We start from the raw sequence: 21,274 nt of genomic DNA, 5'->3' as shown, positions 1-21,274 counted from the left end.
TAATCTCTGAGCTCATACACACCTCTTGGATTCATTCCAAAAAAAAATCTGGAATGGACTCATTCCAGTACTTTGGTTTGGAGTGTCATTATAAGCAAACTCAACCTGAGCTAGTGCTAAATCCCACTGTTTACGATTTTGATACACTAAACTTCTCAATATGTTTCCCAAGCTCCTGTTTACTACTTCGGTCTGTCCATCTATTTGAGGATGGTATGCTGAACTAAAACTGAGGTTAACTCCCAATTTCTTCCAAAGAGTTCTCCAGAAATGTCCTACAAACTTTGTATCTCGATCAGACACAATACTTACAGGTAACCCATGTAATCTTACAATTTCTAAAAAGAATAGATTAGTTATATGTGTTGCATCACTAGTTTTCTTACAAGCAATGAAATGTGCCATCTTGGAAAATCTATCTACTACAACATAAATGGAATCATTCCCTCTCTAGGTTTTTGGTAATCCCAAAACAAAATCCATGCTAACTGCATCCCACGGTCGGTCTGGTATTGGCAATGGCTGACACAACCCTGTATTCTGACACAATCCTATATTCTGGCTCCTTCCTTTAGCATGCTGACATATCCTGCACTTCTCAACAAATTTCTTAACATCAGTCTGCATTTTTGGCCAATAATAAAAAGCATTCACCTGAGCAAAGGTTTTATCTTGTCCAAAGTGACCAGATAATCCTCCACTATGTTTCTCCTTTATTATATTTTCCCTTATAGAACATTTGGGAATACACAACTTGTTGCTTTTAAACAATAAGCCTCCTTGAATGAGATAATCTAACCATTGACTTATGTTATGAACTATTGGATTCTGAACTGTTGCATAGATATCTTTGAAATATGCATCATCTTTATACATTTCAATCATTTCCTCAAATCCTACAACACCCACTTTGAATTCTTGAACAATAAAACTTACCCTGCTCAATGTATCAGCAACTTTATTTGACTTACCACTCTTGTGTTTTATCACAAAAGTAAAGCTTTGCAAAAGTCCTACCCACTTGGCATGTTTCTGGTTCAGTTTTGACTAGTTATTGATGAACTGTAAGGCATGATTGTCTGAATACAATATGAATTCTTTTGGTAGAAAATAATGTCTCCATTTTTCAAGGCTTGTACAATAGCGTAAAACTCTTTACCGTAAGAAGAATATTTCTTCTTTGCTTCATTCAATTTCTCACTGAAGTATGCTATCGTTCTTTGTTCCTAACTCAGAACTGTGCCAATTGCAACTCCACTAGCATTTGTTTCAACTTGAAATACTTTTTCAAAATAAAGCAAAGCTAAAATTGGTTCCTCTGTGATTTTCCTCTTAAGCAATTTAAAATTTCTGTTTGCTGCTTCTGTCCACTTGAACGGCTGATTGATCTCCTTAATTGTTTCAAGAATTGGTGCACAAATCTGACTAAAGCCTTTGATAAACTTTTTGTAAAAACTCAAGGCTGTGGAAGCTTCTTACCTCAATTATATTTCTGGGAATAGGCCAATTCCAAATTACTTGGACTTTTTCTGGATCCATTTTCAATCCTTCTTTAGAAACTACAAATCCCAAGTAAACTAATTCTTCCTTCATGAAACTACATTTCTTCAAATTTATCAATAGTTTCTCTTTCTGCGGAGTTCTTAGAACCAATTTAAGATGGTCTAGATGTTCTTCTTTGATTTTACTAAAAACTAGAATATCATCAAATAAACAATAACAAGCTTGCCTGCATACTCCTTTAAGGCTTCATTCATTAATCTCATCAGTGTGCTAGGTGCATTAGTGAGTCCAAAAGGCATCACTAACCACTCATACAACCCACTGTTTGTTTTAAATGCAGTTTTCCATTCATCACCTTCTCGAATTCTTATTTGATGATACCCACTCTTCAAATCTATTTTAGTGAAATATTTTGATCCACTGAAACAATCCATTAGATCATCCATGCGTGGCAAAGGAAATTTATACCTGATTGTGATCTTGTTTATGGATTTGGAATATGTGCACATATGCCATTCTCCTCCTTTCTTTGGACTGAGTACTGTTGGTACAGCACATGGACTAAGACTTTCTCTGATTATCCCCTTATCCATCAGCTCCTACACTTGTCTTCCAACTTCTGCATTCTCTTGAGGATTTAATCTGTACGCTGCTTTATTTGGCAAACTTGCTCCTGGTATTAGATCAATATGATGACTAATACTCCTGATCGATGGCAATGCATTTGGCAACTCATCCACAATAATATTAGCAAAATCATCTAACAGAATTTTAACTTCTTCAGGCAATTCATCCAAGTTTGTGGAAGTTAAAATTACCTTTGGTCTTCCCACAATAGCAAAATCAACTCCTCACTTTTCACTACCTCCTATAGCAGCTCCTTTCCGCTTATCAGCATAATACTACTTTCAGGTTTTCCTTTGTCAGCGTAATCCTTCAATGGTATAAATGTATGTTTAGTTCCATCCTTCTCCATAGTATAAGTGTTTCTCCTCCCATCATGAATAGCTTTCCGATCAAACTGCCACGGTCTTCCCAGTGATACATGGCATACATCCATGGGCATTACATCACATAATATCACATCTTTATACGTACCAATTTGTATCTCAACCTTGCACTGTTCTATAACAATGATATGATGTCCCTCCTATAACCATGACACTCCGTAAGGAGTAGGGTGTATTGTCTTTTCTAGTCCGAGCTTGTCCACCATCTCTGTAGAAACAATGTTATCAATGCTTCCACTGTCAATTATTACTTTACAACACTTACCTTTTGATTTACAAGTAGTTCTAAATAAATTCTTCCTCTGCGTTGGTTCTTCAATCTCCTTCTCTGTCTTAAGCAAAGTCCTTCTCAATAGCAGGGATTCTCCTACTTCAAGAGATTCTTCCTTTTCCATAAGTCGAGGTGGTTCTGGCTTTGCCTCAGCCACATTCACATTCCTTTGACTTGCTGGTTTATTATGAGGACAGTGCCATGACACATGTCCCCATTCTCCACATGTATAACACCGAATATCTCTTCCTCTGCCTCTTCCTATAGGCACAAATCTTCCTCTGTTCCATTCTCCTCTCTATGGTGGTCTGCTACTTGAACTTCCTGCTTCATGCTGATGTTGTTGTCCCCTTGGTCTAGTAGTTCCTCTACCTCTTACTGAGCTTCTCCCTCTATTCCTTTGATTCTGTTTTCTCAATATCTTCTCTTCTGCCTTCAAACTTGCTTGATAGGCATCCTCAATAGTCTTCAGACTTAACAAGTTAATATCATCTTGTATGTCATACCGTAAGACATTAATATATATATCTTCCTTTTCCATGTCATCTTCTACATGTCCTGCTCTAATACTCAATCTATAAAACTCTTATATGTATTCTTTAACAGACATTCCTTTTTGCCTTAAATTTTGCAATTGCCTAAAAAGATTTAACTGATAATCCTTAGGCATAAATTTGGCTTTCATTTTACTCACCATTTTGTCCCATTGCTTGATCTTGGGCTTTCCTTTCCTCGTTCTGGATGTTTGTAGCTCATCCCACCAGATAGTTGCATGACCCCTCAATCTGGTAACTGCAAACTTCACCATCTTCTTGTCATCAACCTCTTCATAGTCAAAGTATTTGTCTAAGGACCTGATCCAATCCATTAGCTTTTCTACATTTAAACTCCCTTCATACATAGGAATTTCCACCTTTGGTTTTTCTCCTACTTTCGCCAACATCTTAATGACTTTGGTAGTTTCATTTTCTTCTTCTCATTCCTCCTTAGAAGATTCTTCTGCAGCACTATCATCTCCTTCATCAGGTGCTCTTCTCTAGGCAGTGTCCATAGTGTCCATCCATGTACGCAGACTTTGGATCTCCTCTAACAGAATTGCATTTGCTTCAGGTCTTCCTCGACCAATGCTAGCTTCTCTCCTTAGCGGCATTTTTGCTGCAATCAACCTTAACTTCTGCTTTGATACCACAAAATGACGCAGGCGGAAACAGTGGCTTAAGAAACCCCAGGTCACTATTTCCTTGACAATCCAAGCTTTTCCTTCCTAACTGGAATGCCTTGAAAAAGGCTCAAAACAATGATTTCCCCTTTTTAATTAGAAATGCTCGTGGTACACCGTAGATCGCAATCTAACTGAACTGACGGTCCAGATTAAATCGCATCATCACAAGTCACAAGTCGCAAAGGTCTTGATCCAGAGCTTCCCTTGTTAAATCCCCGATGCGATTTATCGCGCCAATCGCTATCGACGACCGCTGCTTCCCCTGGCTTTAAGGCCTTTATCGCTTCAACTCGAATATTCCGATGCAATATGTCGGTAGTCGCATGTCACAATGTTTCAAGGATGGGGCCTTTACCATATGCCACTCCGATGTTGCGATGCGATTGGTAATGGTTCACGGACCCGATAAGGTTTAAAAACCTCCATCTATAAGATTTCAGATCCGGATTTCGGATCCGATCTATGTTTTGCATTGATTCTTAGTGTAAATTGGATTTCCGCTTGCAGGATCAAAACCATACAAATGAACTTCGCCAATCCGATATCGGTGATCCAACGGTTGGGATTAAATCAGCATCAAGCAATGGTACTTATATAAAAGGCCTCTGTCTTCTATTAATCCGGCAGTTTATACCATGAAACATAAACAAACAAAGGAATAATCAACTCTGCCCTGAATATAAAGAAACAAAAGAAAACCGAGGATTTCCACGGGTTTAATAAGCAATCACACGCACAACATCATTTATTCAAAATAAAAGAGGTTACAGAGTCTCAACCTTGGCCCGATTATACAAATAAACACCTTTGTTTCAAAATACAATCCACACACTATTCTTGCCCTCGCTCCACTCAATCCTCTCAAAAATCCTCACTCTATTACATTTTTCCTTCTTTTTATCAATCGAATATCACTCTAACTGTGTCTAACAACTCAATCTCTATTTTTAATAAATCTAACAGCAAATCTCTAATTCCTAGCTCTATGCTAACAACTTATCTTTGAATCTAAAATAGGACAATTTCTAACTATAACAATAATGAAATACAACTTATTTCTTGAGGGATCCAACCCTCTCAATAAAACTGCCTTTGACCAATTAGTCAATGAATTTCAACTTGTTTAGCCACAACATGTGAACAAACTTTCACATTGTTGGGTAAGTCTGGATGCTCCTGCATCAGATGACCTCTTATGAAAATATGCAAAGTTTTGAAAGAATATGAGGGGATTCACATTTTCATCCATTGAAGTTGTGATTGGATAAGCACAATACTCACTTTGTCATTTCCTCTTTCTTTAGCAATGAGAAATCCCACTGTCCACTAGGAAAAAATAGAAAAAAATAGGAAAAAAAATTATTAAAAGCATATTATGCCAGACCAATGTATTGAAAAGGGATTGGAATCTTATTTTCATGTTTATAATAGCCTTGGATTTTTTATTAAACATGCACTTGGATGTTGTTTTTTGTCATGTTTGATTACCAACTTTGTTGTAGCGTCATTGGAAGTAGTTGAGATTTTAGGTCATTCAAGCATTGTATCCCTCATTGCAGTAGCCCTTTTCTTGTGGAAACCTTTCATTCGTTGAAGTTGTGTTGTTGACAAAGTGACTGGAATTATTGAGTTATTAAAGCTGCTAAATACTTTAACACACTCCATTATTCATGATACAATCAAAATTGGCAAGGGAACTCTATTTGACATTTGAACTTGTCTACAAAATGCACAAGAAAATATCGATTTTCTACAACTCGAATCTCAGTTCCAGCAAAAAGAGTTATAGTGGAAAAAAACATCATTCTAAACTGGTTTTTTTTCAAAACAATCCTTTCTTTGAGTTTGAGAAAGACTCCCATTAGTTGCTAGAAACTGATCAAATCAGTGAACCTGAGGTTGATTTAGATCAAGTGCCCATTTCAGGATCAGTTTGCATAAAGATGCAAAAGTTTAGGTTTCACTTCCTAAGCCCATCGTTGGAACTTGGGAAGTGCTTGTCAACAACAAGCACAAGATCGGTCTTAGATATGACAAGGATGTCTCCTTTCATATTCCATACTACTGTAAGCCCATTCAATTTCAGAGTGTTGGGTTTCTTCAAGGCGATTCATCTTCACTTTTTTTAGAACTTGCTCTTCATCCACAACAACCACATATTGCCAAATGGAAACATTGTAGTCAAGTCGGCCATGTGAAAGATCATTTTTTTATCTTCACCCATGTGAGTATTGTCATAAAAATACTCATCATTCAAGCATATGCTTCAGAAATAGGCCTCCTACAAGAACAAAGATTCACCTTGGATGGATCACTTCTTGGCAATGGGCTTCAACATCCAAGAAGATATTTTATTCATACCACAGAATTGACACGTCTTGCAGTTGAGATTTATTCATCTTATCACCTTGTATTTGACGAGGCGGATTAAGCTTCAAAGATACATTAAGCAAGCCTGAGCCATAACCTAAGTTTGATGCCTAAGCCTAGAGCCAAATTCAACCATACCCAGATTCATAGTTGTAGCTAGAGATAGAGAAATGCCTCATAGGCATGCATTTTGGTTGGTGGATTTCCTTAAACCACCACAAGTTGAGACCTCAATGGTATCCCTTTTTAGAACACTTCCTCTATCATAAGAATTCAGCTTCTAGCCAGATTTGGAATTGTTCTAAGAACTGCACTAAGTGTTCCAGGTTGAGGCCTCAATGGTCTCCCTTTTCACAACATTAGGGAGCACTTCCTCTAGCATAAGACTTTAGCTTCTAGCCAGATTTAGAACTATCCCAGGAACTGTACAACGTGTTCTAGTGTTGGTGGTCAAACTTAAATCACCACCGATTGAGACCTCGAGTTCTCCCACCTTTTAAATTTGTGGTCTTCCTTGAAAACCACCATTTCAGAGAGAACATTCAGTGAATTGTTGCCATGCATTTTGTTGAATAAAGTGGAACTAGATTCGATATTTACAAATGTAATTTTGATATTTATGCTTGTCAAGAAAAAGAAATATTATTTTTGTAAATTATAAGAATGATTTTCTTGCTCATTTCATAGGTCTAGGAAAATTAAAGAGTCAAAGAGCTCTTCTTGAGAATATATGTAACGTATATAAGTCTACCTACTGACTAGATTAACCCTCCAAGACCAAGCACAATCCTCGAAGACAAACACAAAGAAGTCTGCAAGAAAAATGATAAGGAGAATAGTCATGTCGGCCTCAAAATATATATCTAATTGTCATGTCGGCCTCAAAATATATATATAACTGTCATGTTGGCTCAATAAATAGACACAACATTTCACACTATAATGTCGACTTATTTATGGAGACGTGACAACTATAAATACCCCACTGGGTCACCACAGGAAGCACAGAACTTCGGATTACTCTGAAATCTCGAATGGCGCAATAAGTACAGATCTCATACAAACACAGTGACACATAATATCGGATTCCTGTGTGATGAAGAACTTCAGATGCCTCTCCTATCCTTGGTGATGATTACAGTGAATTACAACGGCCTCATGGCCACAATATCTTCACGATTTCAATGACTACAGTCTTATCATACATGCTATAAGGAGGATCTCAGTCATACTTTGTCTTGGCTTATATGCATTATAAACATAGTCATAGTCTTGGTCTCCCAGTCCTGGTGTATCTATGATGAAGAGGATTATACAGTTTCGTTATACCTTCTAGATACAGTCTCGGTAATGTTCTAAGGAATATATATGTGGTAGTAATGATGGTGTTGTTGAGAAGATGCAGCAATGATCTATGTGAAGATGGAACAATGGTGCAGCAACAATGATCTCGTCATTATGATGAAGTCCTCCATGAAGGTGCAACAATGTAAATCGCGATAGTGCAGTAATGATGATCTTAGTGGTATAGCAAAGAGGATGATCTCAAGTGAAAAATAAGAGGATTGATGTCTTGGTCTTGGAGAGGCATAGTCAGTAAAGGGTCATGGTCTTGGTGTTCGTCAATTGGAATCTCTATAAGAAGAATTTTGTGTGGGTTTTCCTCTCCAAGAGGGAGAGGTTTTGGCCTTGGCAGAATGCCAACATTTTGTGTTCTTGTCTCTTTGTTTTGGTAGCTATTTGATGAACTAAGAAGACATACTCTAATAATAACAAGTGAAGACTATGATAAGAAGAAAAGTTAAAAACACCTCACAAATAGTTATCAAGCTAAGAAGAATCACATTAACTCTAACTGCCCTAGATTCTTCAACATGGTTTTAGAGCTATGGTTACAGTCAAAGGAACGACAGAAAAGATACATTTCAAGGATGAAGCTTCTAGCAGGGATCAAAGCAAGTTGAAGGACATCAAGATCTGCATTAAAGAAACAAACCTTGATCTTGATCAAACGATAGCAATATACAACAATAGTATACATCAACAATGGTTTTTGTCTATGCAATCAAGGAGACAGTCTACAACAGTAAGGACTTGTGTCTCCACAGTCGTCATCAAAAGGCCACCAAGAGCCTCATCAAGATGTCTACAAAACAAGATAGCTCGAAGAATTTCAAAATGAAGATCACATCATCTTAGAGAAAGTTGAAACCCTAGAAGTAATCCTGATCTACAAAAGAAGGCAAAGCATATTGAAGAAGAAAAAGCATTGTCATCATCTTTAAGGTTATAAAAGAAAGAATCATTTCCTTTCCCTAGAAGAAGATCATCCGAGGAAGCAGCAAATTATCCTCATCAAAAGGAGCAACCTTTTTCTATTGAGGAAAGGCTTTCTCATTTGAAATAAGAAGCCCTCATACATCTTCTTCAACCAACATCAAAGTGATCAAGGTGAAGATTTTATCTTCACATGCCAAGTAAGTATTTTTCATTTTTATAATAAAGTTTAGTTAAATGACTTCATGTTTGCAAGGAGATCTATAAATCAGTTGGGTCATCAAGATCCCTTGCATGAAGAAGGAGGATAGTCATAGTCCTCTAAGAAGATGAAGTCATTAAACATACCAAAAGGTATCCTCTGAATTGATGGAAAGGGATGCCTATGAAAGATCCCCTCACATAGAAAAATTGAATACATCAAAGTGATGTAGATGATAAAATCATTCTCTAAAGATGCATTGAAAAAGGTCACATGAAATATGATCTACATGAAAGTAAAGTGTATCAAAGGATATAGGATATCTTCCATCTACAAGACCTAGAAAGGAAGATAACCATAATGCAATAATAGATAATCAAGGTAACAAATTTCCATGAGATGAGAAGGTCACCTCATTCGACAACTTATGGTCTCTATGCTAAATAGAGAAAGACAAGTTGATGGCAAAAGTATTGAAGGGTAAAGGACTAAATCATGTGCAGAAAGGAAAGGGAATTTTGGCACTCAAACAAGGCATAATAGGTATAGCTAAAATAATGGAAGCTCATATCACTTAATATATGGAGGGATCTTAAGAAAAGGGCCAAGGAAAGAGGGAGTAACATAACTCTATGATTGGGATAGTATCCCTCACAAAAGTGTCCTATCATAAACTTCTGCTATAAGATATGACAATGATGATAAGATGCATGTGGCATCATGGAAGCATTAGAAACAAGAACTTGTGACATCTCCATGGAAATCATGAAGAACAAAGTCCATGATAAACAAAACATGAAGGATATAGCTCTTTGAAACCTTAGTGGACATTCAAGGAAAGGAAGAAGTCATCTAGGACAAGGCTCATCATACATCAGGTCAAAAAGGAAACATCTACTAGTTGGGGATATACCAGATCCCCAAAATTCTCTGATGGAATCCTCATCGTAGGATTCACTAATCTAGAGAGGAAGCAAGTGTTTCAACAAGAAATCCAACTTATGGAATCCATGATACAATGATGTGATGACATGAAGTAGATCAATGGATTGAAGATCTCTTCAATCAAGGAAGTTGCTGGGAGAAGCCTCGATAACCTGAAGATAAAAATAAGGTATGTATGCTTGTGTTTAATATTATAATGACATTTCATATGGTTGCAAGTAACATGGATCATTACTTCTATCTTGAGAAGCATGATCAAGATAAAAAGGATCTCTTCCCGTGAAAGGATGCAAGATGACATAAGACACACTAGATGCAATCAACATACTATGTCCTCATATGAAGTATGAGGTGGTTGATCACAACTAAGAAACTCTGATTAAAAGGCACCTGGGAATGGAATGTGTAAGGAAGGAAGAGATCGTGAGATATGCAACCTTGATGAAGGCAATCAACATCCAAAATATCAAGAAGACTTGACTAGAAAATCTCCCGAAAAGATATGAAGGCTCTGATGGAAAAGATGTAGACCCTTGACAATGGATATCTTTAGGAGATGTGTCAACATGAATGCAAGATGTTGATACATATAGAAAGATTTCATGATGAAGAAACACTTAGTAAGGTATGATTTGATTTAATAGTATATTTGATTTCTTAAATAATATCTGGATAAGTTCATGTAGGGCTACTTGCAAGTACAACAAGCATTCACAAGATGAATGGAAGAATCATGATGAGAAAGAAGTAGTCATATGATGAAGGTTCCAGATATGAAGAAGGCCACTTTCCATGAAGAAAGGAATGGCATGACGAACTAAGGAGGAAAGTGATCGATGACTATTTCCCTACAAGAAAGAAGCTCAACTAACTTTCATGACATTAAGGAGTGAAGTTGATCAAATAGTTGAAGGACCCACGAAGAATAAGTTGTTGATGTATAGAAGAGTCCCTAGCTAAGAGGGACCTCTGATAGGTCCCTGATCAAGAGGGAGATTGGATTAGATCACCCCTGATTAAAAAGCAGTGATAGTTGTGTTTTTCTATCTCATGTGTCATGCACTAGACCAGGACTAACACCCGTAATTCTAGGTGAAGGCCATGAATGGAAAGGTAGACACATGATAGACACAACATTCTTGTCTTCACCTGGGAATAAAGAATGGAGGATTGGGTAATCATTTGGCATCTGATTCTCTATAAGGATTTGTAGGGCATTCAAGATAAGAGTAGGCCAAACGATCGATATTCTTTGAGGGTTGGGAACCCAAGATAAGAATAGTCCTAGAAGGTCATACTCAGTAAACACCCGGGTGTTATGTACCTTGAGAGACAGTGATAAAGGTGTCTATAAATCATTGGTCTCGCCAACATTGTGCTATGATCTTATGAGAGATGGAGATGTTAGTCAAGGCCTTGCTAGAAAACAATCTTGGTTACTATGATGCTATATAGATGGGTTACCAATCTGATTATTCTTATGAGAAATTATTTAGATCGAGAATGACCAAGTACCATCATAAATACCTCCCTAGTTAAGAGGGAGTGTTGAAGAAAGTGTAACTAGGTTCGGTATTTACAAATGTAATTTTGATCTTTGTACTTGTCAAGAAAAATAAATATTGTTTTTGTAAATTATAGGAATGAGTTTCTTGTTCATTTCATAGGTCTAGGAAAGTCAAAGAGCTCTTCTTGAGCATATATGTAATGTATATGAGTCTACCTAGTGAATAGATTAGCCTTCCAAGACCAAGCACAATCCTCCAAGACAAGCGCAAAGAATTATGAAAGAAAAACGATAAGGAGAACAATCATTTCGACCTCAAAATATATATATATATATATAGATATATATAACTGTCATGTCGGCTCAATAAATAGACACAATGTTTCACACTGTAATGATAGCTTATCTATGGAGACGTGACAACTATAAATAGCCCGTCGAGGTCACCACAAGAAGCATAGAACTTTGGATTACTCTGAAATCTCGAATGGCACAGTAAGTACAGATTTCAGACAAACACAGTGACACATAATCTCGGATTCCTGTGCAATGAAGAAATTTGGATGCCTCTCCTATCTTCGGTGATGATTACAGTGAATTACAACAACCTCATGACCACAGTCTCTTCATGGTTTCAGTGACTACAGTCTTAGCTACCTCGGAAGTTACAGTCTTGGCATACATGTTATAAGGAGGATCTCAATCATACTCTATCTTGGCTTATATGCATTATAAACACAGTCATAGTCTTGGTCTCCTACTCCTGGTGTATCTATGATGAAGAGGATTATACAGTTTCGGCATACCTTATAGATACAGCCTTGGTAATGTTCTAAGGAATATCTTTGTGGGAGTAATGATGGTGTTGTTGAGAAGATGGAGCAATGGTCTATGTGAAGATGGAACAATGGTGAAGCAACAATGATCTCATCGTTATGATGAAGTCATCCATGAAGGTGCAGTAATGTAAATCTCGATAGTGTAGTGATGATGATCTCAGTGGTGTAGCAATGATGATGATCTCAACAGTGACAAAGAAGAGGAGTCATGTCTTGGTCTTGGAGTGGCATAGTAGGTCAAGGGTCATCGTCTTGGTGTTCATCAATTGGAATCTCTATAGGAAGAATTTTGTGCGGTTTTTCCTCTCCAAGAGGGAGAGGTTTTGGCCTTGGCAGAATGCCAACATTTTGTGTTCTTGTCTCTTTGTTTTGGTAACTATTTGATGAACTAAGAAGGCATACTCTAATAATAACAAGTGAAGACTATGACAAGAAGAAAAATATTTTTCGTGGATTTTAAGGAAAATGAAATTTTATGTCTGGCCTGGTTTCTGTGGTGGCAAACTAGGATATAGGACATAATTCAATCTATTTGGATGTAAAACATTGATTTGAAATAATGAAACACTTTTACTTACAAAAAAAATACAATTCCACTTCAAAACAAATTTAAATTTATGCTTATAAGTTAGAATTAGAGGTGTTCTCTAAGACGAGTATAAGGAGATGTGATGTAATTAGGTGACAAAAAATATGTATGTAACATTTATATCACAAAAAAATAAAAATAAAATTGATAGTATGACAAATATTTTGAAATTTAAATTCAATATAAATATAAGGTGGATAATTTAAAAGATTTTTTTTTTTTATCTTCAATATTTTATTTTAACAATGCTTATATTTTTCTTTACATTAATTAAAATAAATATTATATATTTCAAGAAAACATTTATACATACATAACATTTATAAAAAAAAGTACAGAGTAATTTTTTTAATAATTTTTTTATCATTTAATATAAAGAAATTAAAAGAATTGATAATGTGAGAAATATTTAAAATTTAAATTTAATATAAATATAAAATAGATAATTTAAAAAACATTTTTTATCAACCATATTTATATTTTTTCCTTTACATTAATTAAAATAAATATTATATAATATTTTTTATTTTTATTTTAACAATATTTTTCTCTGCATTAATCAAGCTATAAAATTAAATAATAAATAAATAAATAATTTTAAACAAAATTGGCCTAAACACTCTCGAAACTTATCAATACATCGAAATTTGATTGATACATCCCAGTTGAAAAGAATTTAAAATGATAATAATTAACTTTTTTCTTCACTAGAGTGCCAATGGTTGTGAAATGAAACTAAAATGATATTAAATAAATAACATTTTTCTTCACGAGAGTGCCAACGGTTGTGTAGGCTCAAATATGTTTTGGTCGTAATCATATATAAATAATAATAATCATGCCATTTTAGAAAAACCTCATGTATTATACAAAATTATATCGACATCTAGGGTTTTCTAGGGTTTTTAGGTCATTTTCGTTTCATTTGTCAAGAGATCTCAATCTTCTGTCGTGTGGTCTTTTATTTGGTTGCTATGGATTCTTCAAATGACCAGAAAACACAGTATGTGCCTTCAAAAGAGTACGATCACTCAGAAAGGGAAGAATACGTTGCAGAAGAGCAGAAAAATCATAGCTCTAGAGAGGCTTCGAGTCCTGGAAAAATCTTCATCGGCGGTCTTTCGAGGAGTACCACCGCAGACGCTTTTACTAAGCATTTCAGTAACTATGGCGAACTAACAGACTCTGTTATAATGAAGGATCGTGTCACTGGGCAGCCTCGGGGATTCGGGTTTGTGACTTACGCCGACCCCTCTGTGGTGGACAAGGTTATAGAGGACACCCACATCCTCGATGGCAAAACAGTGGAAATTAAAAGAACCATTCCAAGGGGAAAGATGTCGAAGGGCCCAAAGACGAGAAAGATATTCGTGGGCGGTATACCCAAAGCTATTACTGATGATGACTTCAAGAACTACTTCGACAAATTTGGCAAAGTTGTAGAACATCAGATCATGCGAGATCGAAGCACTGGGCAGTCCAGGGGTTTTGGTTTTATCACTTTTGACAGTGAGCAGGTTGTTGAAGAAATTATATCCAAAGGGGAAACGATTGAGGTAGGTGGAAAGCTGGTGGAGATCAAGAAGGCTGAACCCAAGAAACCCTTGTCTGACGCTGCTCCTATTTATGGGTTTGATAGTAGGCCTCCCTACGTGCCTGCTGGAGTTGGGGGCTTCAGAGATAATTATAGTGGGTTTGGAGGGGCAGGTTATGGCAACAACCAATATATGTCAGCAGGAGGTTATGGCAGCAGGCCTGGAGGGTATGGTGAGTATGGAGGTTCTGAATATGGTAGGGGTTATGGAGTTTATGGGGTTGGCAGCTCGGGAGGCTATGAAGAAGATCCTTCCCGTGGTTATGGAATTCGTCCTGCGACTTATGGCGAAGGGTTTGGTGGGTATGGCAATGGGACGACTGGTGGCAATGGAGGTGCAGGTGATGGTTATGGTGCAAATGATAGTTATAACTCATCACGTGTTGGTGGCCCTTATGCCAGGGGTGGCCCTTATGGTAGTGGGAGGGAAGGCTACGGTGGTAGAACAAATAGTCGATATCACCCATATTCCAGGGAGAACAATAGGCACCAGAGTCTATCCAAGCAATAGCTATTGAGAGCAGGCACAGGAGTTTTACAGGTCCAAGCAATTCCACATATTTACATTGTAGCTTTTAGGTTTTTTTAAATGAGAACTAAATGTCATATAGAGCAGACACAGAATGAGTTATAGAGGTCCAAGCAATTCCACATATTTACATTGTAGCTTTTAGTTTTTTTTAATGAGAACTAAATGTCATATGGTAATATGAAACAATGAATTGTAGTTTTAATAATTAAAAATAGTATCAAGTTTGATTTATTTTTTTATATAATAATGAGAAAAATAAAAAATAATTAAAAATAATATAAAAACAATGTAAAGAAATCATTTCTACACAAAATTAATATGAGTTTTAATTTAAAAAACAAACAATATCAAAGGATCACATAGAACATGTGCAATGCGGAGTAAAAAATGTTATTTTCTCTGCACACAAACGGATCTGGTTTGTTTATATTCAAAATGTGATATGTAATTATTGAAATATACTACTTTCAAATGTGGGTCTCTAAAAGATGTCTTGGGATATTTGTTTTTCTTTAAAAAAATATATGATTTACACGGTATTGAACGGAAAGAAATATGGAGTGCCCAAGTCTATTTAGTATGTTATTTCATAATCACGCTTTAATATATATTGTTTAACAGTTTTATAAGCGAGAATAAAATCCATGAGGTCCAAGCCCTACTTACTAGAACAACAATCTAGATAGAGAAATAATTATATTGTTTTAATGTTTAAGATCTTATTATTGTTGAATTTGGTTCACATAGTTCATGGGTAGTTGATGGAGGAGCATCATACCATCTCCTAATTTATAAATATGGAGTGCCCAAGTCTATTTAATACATTATTTTATAATCACACTTTAATATATATTGTTTTATAAGCAAGAATATAATGCATATAAATGCATGAGGTCTAAACCCTACTTACTGGAACAACAATTTAGATAGAGAAATAATTATATTGTTTAAATGTTTAAGATGTCATGATTGTTGAATTTGCTTTACATAGGTCATGGGTAGTTGATGGAGGAGCATCATACCATCTCCTAATTTAGAAATGTTGAATTTGGTTCACATAGGTCATGGGTAGTTGATGGAGGAGCATCATACCATCTCCTAATTTAGAAATATAAATTGAAGGAGGGAAACCAATAAACTTTCATAAATTTAATTCTATTTAGAAGGACTACAAGGAGTGCATCAAACCAATATCCTTCATCTCCAACATTGAAGCAAGGTCCTCCTTAGACATCCCTATGAGCTTATTTGATCTATCAGAAAGAGATTTTCAACATATCATACCAAGAAGAGTCGCTCAGCATCAATAAGTACATAGTATAAGTTAGAGTTTGCCTCATTCTTGGTGAAGTCCAATCCAAGTAGCTACCCGATAATCTTTAAGTACCATGGGCGAGGTTCCTTCTTAAGTCTGTATAAGTCCTTTAATCTCCATACATGGGACTTCTTCTGTGCACTTCAAAGTCTTCAAGTTGTTTAATATACATATCTTCCTCATTCACCCCATTGGGGAAGGTTGCCTTGATAAGCCTTACAAGCCCCATGTGTAATTTTTTCCCTAGGGTTTCTTGGAAACTAGGATTTCCCACAGAATTCCGTCACTTATTTAACAATGAAATAAAATGCAATAAAATAAACAATTACATGAATAAGCAATATAGTCCTTAATCCCATAATGAATAAGGTTGATCATCCATCCACAAGAAATATAGTGTTCCACTAAGTATTGTATTCAGCCAATAGAGATTTATCTTCACCCTAGCTTCTTATAACCATTCACCATAACTTATTATAACAATTCACCCTAACTTCTTATAACCATGATTTTAACTATCTTGTACTGGTTAAAAAACTTGAAAAGAAATTATAATAAGTTTAACTTCTTTTCTAATGAAGTTTGAGACTAGAAATCACATGTTTGAGTTAGTTTGCATTTTTTAAATGCTCTTATGGGTCCACAAATATCCATTATAGTAATCCATAACCTTAAAAAATGGGTTGAATGTTGGTTGATTGTATTAGAACACGGATCAATCCTTGTATTAGATCTAGAAGATTTCAAAGAAGGCTTAGAAGAAATCCATTTAAGAAAGGCCTTAGGAAAAGTCTATGTATCAAATGAAAAGGAGCTCGCTTGATCAAGGGAAGGCCAAGTAATTTCCTACAAGGAGAGGCCAAGTAATTGCACAAGGGTATCTTCAATTAAGAGGAGGATCAAATATAAGGAGCCACACCCTATCTGGAGGCAGTTGAGTTTGTGGTGTGTTTTGTGCATAAGTTTGTGGGATGTATATCTTTGTAACATGTCGCAATTGTACAAGTATCAAGGACAGGGCCAAGACCCTTGTGAATGTAATATTATATGGCCACAAGGCCTAATCTTGGACAAGAATGAAGGATGCGTCCCTTAATGAACTACCATAGGTGTATGAGGCTTGTATAAAAGATGTCAAAGCCTACAGAGGAGTTGAAGAACATGAGGTTTAGGGTTATCTAGTAGGAGCCTTAATGGAGGACTATTATACCTCAGTTATGCACAGAACTACAAGTTTGGTCTACTCATCATGTTGATTGAATACCAAGGTTGGAGGTATGTTCTAAGGTACTTAAAATAGAATTTGTTTAAGAGACCTAGTTTAGGGTAGAGTAAAAGAAGAAAATTTTAGACATAATACATTAATAATATTAGTGACTTAGCTACTATAAGTATTGATCCTTATAGGATAGTTGAATCTCCTAAAGTAGGTATGATTACTTGGACGTGAGGGCCTATAAATTAATGAGATGAGGCCACATGAATTAAGGAATCAATGCAAGTTGTACATGAGTTAAAAGAAGGGATCATCACAGATTTTTTAGGATTGGTAAATGGGAGATTTTGGGTGCTTTTGTAGCAGAAAAAAAGCCCTAGATATGAAGGTTGTACCCTCAATAAGTTGTGTCCAGATCTACGTTGCAAAAGAAAGATGCCCTAGTTGGGTAACTTCCTATGTAGGATGAAATTCTTAAGTGAAATTTAGGTCTTTAAGATATGACCCTAGATTTGTGTCAAACAATAGAGTCGTGACCCTAGTAAGGATGGAAGATTGATTCTCTGTTTGAACAGAAGAATAGGAAGGTAGGATTGCAATGAAGGGTTGCATAGTAAAGGAAGAGGAAGAGTTGCTTCAGGGGTTGAAACAACGGTATAGAAGAAACCCTAGTTGAGGGTGGGATCACGAGTCCTAGATCTATGTAATAGAGGAGATATTGTGGAAAAGAAGGCAGTTGGTAACTAGTCGTACTTCAGTCAAGGAGTTGATTGAATATGGGTAGATTTGAAGATGGAGTTGTAGTGTAGTTTAGGAACAAGAGTTGAGATTTAGACAGATTTGGAAGGACATCTTAAGACTGGTTGGAGGGGAGTAAGTAGATGTTCTTGCAGCCATAAGTGCAAGCCTTGTGAATGGCTATAAGCCTGCTAGTAGTGGCAAAGAAGTTGTGCTCATGGTTTAATTAGCTAAGAGAGCTAGATTGACTAGCCCTAAGTTGACGGTTGGAGAAGGACATTTGAAAGTCATAATGGCCTGCCCTCCACCCCAAATTTTGTCTTCATCGGAGCAACGCAGGAAGGCAATAGAGGGAAGAAGTCCATGTTAAATTGTAGCAAGAAAATGCTTCATTTGACTTGTGCCTTGGTCAAATGGATAAATTTGAATTTCCACATCAGCAAGATGACTTGAGTTGTAGTTAGAAAGAGTGACATGGCCAAGTCACTTAATTAAGTCAGCCAATTTGAGTTTGTGGGAAAGAAGTAGATTTGTTCATGAGTTGATTTATAAGATCTAGTAATCTAGTGGAGTTGTAATTAGTGAAACTTAGTTATCTGAGCTCTAGTCATGAATAGAATCAGTAGGAGTTCAGTTGAGTAGCTGTAATTGTTTTTAACTCACTGATCTCTCAGTTAACTAGGCAATTGACTAAAAATATCCCTAGTCATTCATGCAATTCGAATTGCCTAGTTGAGTGGAGGGAAAAAGCATAATTGTATTTATTGTTCTATAATGTTGAGTGCACATAGTTTTCATGTAGCAGGTGAGGAATTTTCTTGGGATTGCGCAAGAAAATAGGGGCTCTTCTTATTCTTTAGGAGCAGGAATTGCACAAGGAAATAGGAGGAAGCAAGAGGCCTATTTTGGCTAAGTATTGGCTAGAGCAGACTTAGGAGGAGATCAGTATTGCAGTGTATATTGAGCTTCAAGGATTGAAGTTGTCATTGTAATAGATCATTTTTCTTATCTGACATAATACAAACAGAGGAGGGGTTTTTCCCAGTTGGGTTCCCTAGTAAAAAAATTGTGTTTGTTGTGATTGAATGATTGCATATGTCTATATTGTATGTTTTCCCTTTTGTAGATTGAGTAGAATAAATTTGTGTCTATTTTTTCAGCCCCTAAGTGTTGAGACATTGAAGGACTAATGTTCAACTAGATGGCATATTGAAAAGCCATGTTCAGTGACTTAAAGGAGAAGGACCATCAATAGAGGCAAAGTTGCAGATTGGGAGCAAATGGACTAGTAGATGTGTTCAGGAATTGTGGACTGAAAGGGTTGTGGGGTGCCACATCAGCAAGTAGATCAAGGATGTGTTTTTCAAGATAGATTGGTGGTCAACATGACAGACAGCAAGCCCTAGTTGTATGTACTTGTATCAATGGATGTATGAGGGTCATTATCCCTGGTACGAGAGCCCTACATTATTGTATTAAAGTTGTTAATACAACAACGAAGGGTTAAAAATTTAAAAATTGTCATGTGTTCTAGTTGATTCACTGATGTGTAATTTTATACTTTGCAAAGTAGGATGGTTGAGGTACATGAGTAGGTTTTTGTCAGTGATTCTAAGACCTAACCCAAATTCTCATGTACCATGGAAAATCAACAAGAGTCACTCAAAATTTCGGGTTTGTTTCGTACTTGCTCATTAATTTTGTTTGTAGAGAGGTTTAAACAATTAAACCAAAGTAACTTTCAACCTATATGGTCGTGGAGAAATTAGAAATGATCCTGGAATGACAATTTAATTGCTTATTTGAAGGATGTCACATATAGAATTCCTTGAAACAATTCATTGTAAGTTATTTCGAGTGTCAGATTCCATGCATGTTTCTAACACTACATTGTTGTAAAGCTTTAATTTGAATGGTAGTCATACCACTAGTATCAATATTCATCCACCATGGCAATTAATTGTCCCTCAGTGTTCTTTTAAGATATAGTTTCAGGTTTGAAATATTTATCATTGTTTCTCTTATAATACTTTTTCTTGTTAAAATTTGGCAACTCGGGGATGAATTTCTCCTATAAGAAATCATATCTTTCAATTTTGTTTGAACCACCTATAATAAAATTTCATTCTTGACAATTCTAATATGACTTTCCAAATATAGAAAGTCATGTCTAAATGATCAAAGATGATCTCGACATATGGAATCCACTTTAAAATCAAATCAATCATGATTATACAAGTCAAGAATTAATACTTTTTATCCTTATTATTATTATTATACTATTATTTATAAAATAATCTAAAGTCGTTCACTTTTAATGGATTAATAAAAAAGAATTTATCTCATGGAATAAGTAAATTAAATTGAGAATCTCTTACTTGGCAAACCAAACCTCTCTCTTGGAATAAAATAGTAACTCCACATTTAAGAGAATGTAACTCTCCCTCATTAATTCAATGTATGAAAAAAGTGTAACTCCTCCACATTAAATGCACTTGTAACTCTGTCATTCAATTCGATTTGTAACTCTCACCAAATATTCTCTCATGTCTAAATGTAACTCTCTCTCCCTAATTCGAATTGTAACTCCTCAAACAAGTGTACATCTATCTCTATTCTTGGGATAAGTTACACTTCTCCTCAAATAACTCCTCCCTCATGGAATTCTATTCTCTTACTATTGACACAAGGCATGAATTCATTTTATAATTCCTCTCCTTTCTCATCTATTTAAGCAAGAGCAAGTGAGAGTTGAGATTAGCATGTTCATTGTGAAAAAGGAGAGCAAGTGTTGAGTGTGTGCAAGAGAAGTGTGAGAACTAGTGAAGATCAAGAGCAAGGAAAAAGTTGCAACAAGTGTGAAGGACATGATCTGATCAAGAAAAGGAGGATATATTCAAGCAAAGAGAAAGTGCACTTCAGTTGCAAGTTGATCAGACATTGGTGAATTCATTCTCTCTCTCTCTCTCTCTCTCTCTCTCTCTCTCTCTCTCTATGTGTGCGTTGGTGAACAATTGTAGAAATGTAATAGAAGAATAACTATTTTGGTTTTCCTCCTTGAGGGGTTTCTCCCTGGTCATTGGACCAAAATCCCAGTGTCTCATATTTGTGCTCGGCTATATTCATATGATCCTTAAGTTTATG

General features: G+C 36.0%; 1 protein-coding gene across 1 annotated transcript; it reads left to right on the top strand.

The window, feature by feature from the left end:
- The first annotated feature begins 13,709 nt into the window (after positions 1-13,709).
- Positions 13,710-14,840, top strand: LOC149161859 (heterogeneous nuclear ribonucleoprotein 1-like). Its single transcript, XM_089435029.1, has one exon. The coding sequence runs from the start codon at positions 13,710-13,712 to the stop codon at positions 14,838-14,840; it is 1,131 nt and encodes a 376-aa protein (XP_089291155.1).
- Positions 14,841-21,274: the final 6,434 nt, after the last annotated feature.

Source organism: Pinus tabuliformis, chromosome 5_2 (genome assembly GCF_031772625.1).
Source record: "Pinus tabuliformis cultivar Carrire ecotype Pingquan chromosome 5_2, CPIR1, whole genome shotgun sequence".
In the NCBI taxonomy this organism is placed as follows: Eukaryota; Viridiplantae; Streptophyta; class Pinopsida; order Pinales; family Pinaceae; genus Pinus; species Pinus tabuliformis.
The sequence above is the reverse complement of the archived record's forward strand: the minus strand, read 5'-3'. Positions and strand labels throughout refer to the sequence as shown.

What these genes read in the sequence shown, in the direction of transcription:
- LOC149161859 (XM_089435029.1), top strand. Translation starts at nt 13,710, where the DNA reads ATGGATTCTTCAAATGACCAGAAAACACAGTATGTGCCTTCAAAAGAG.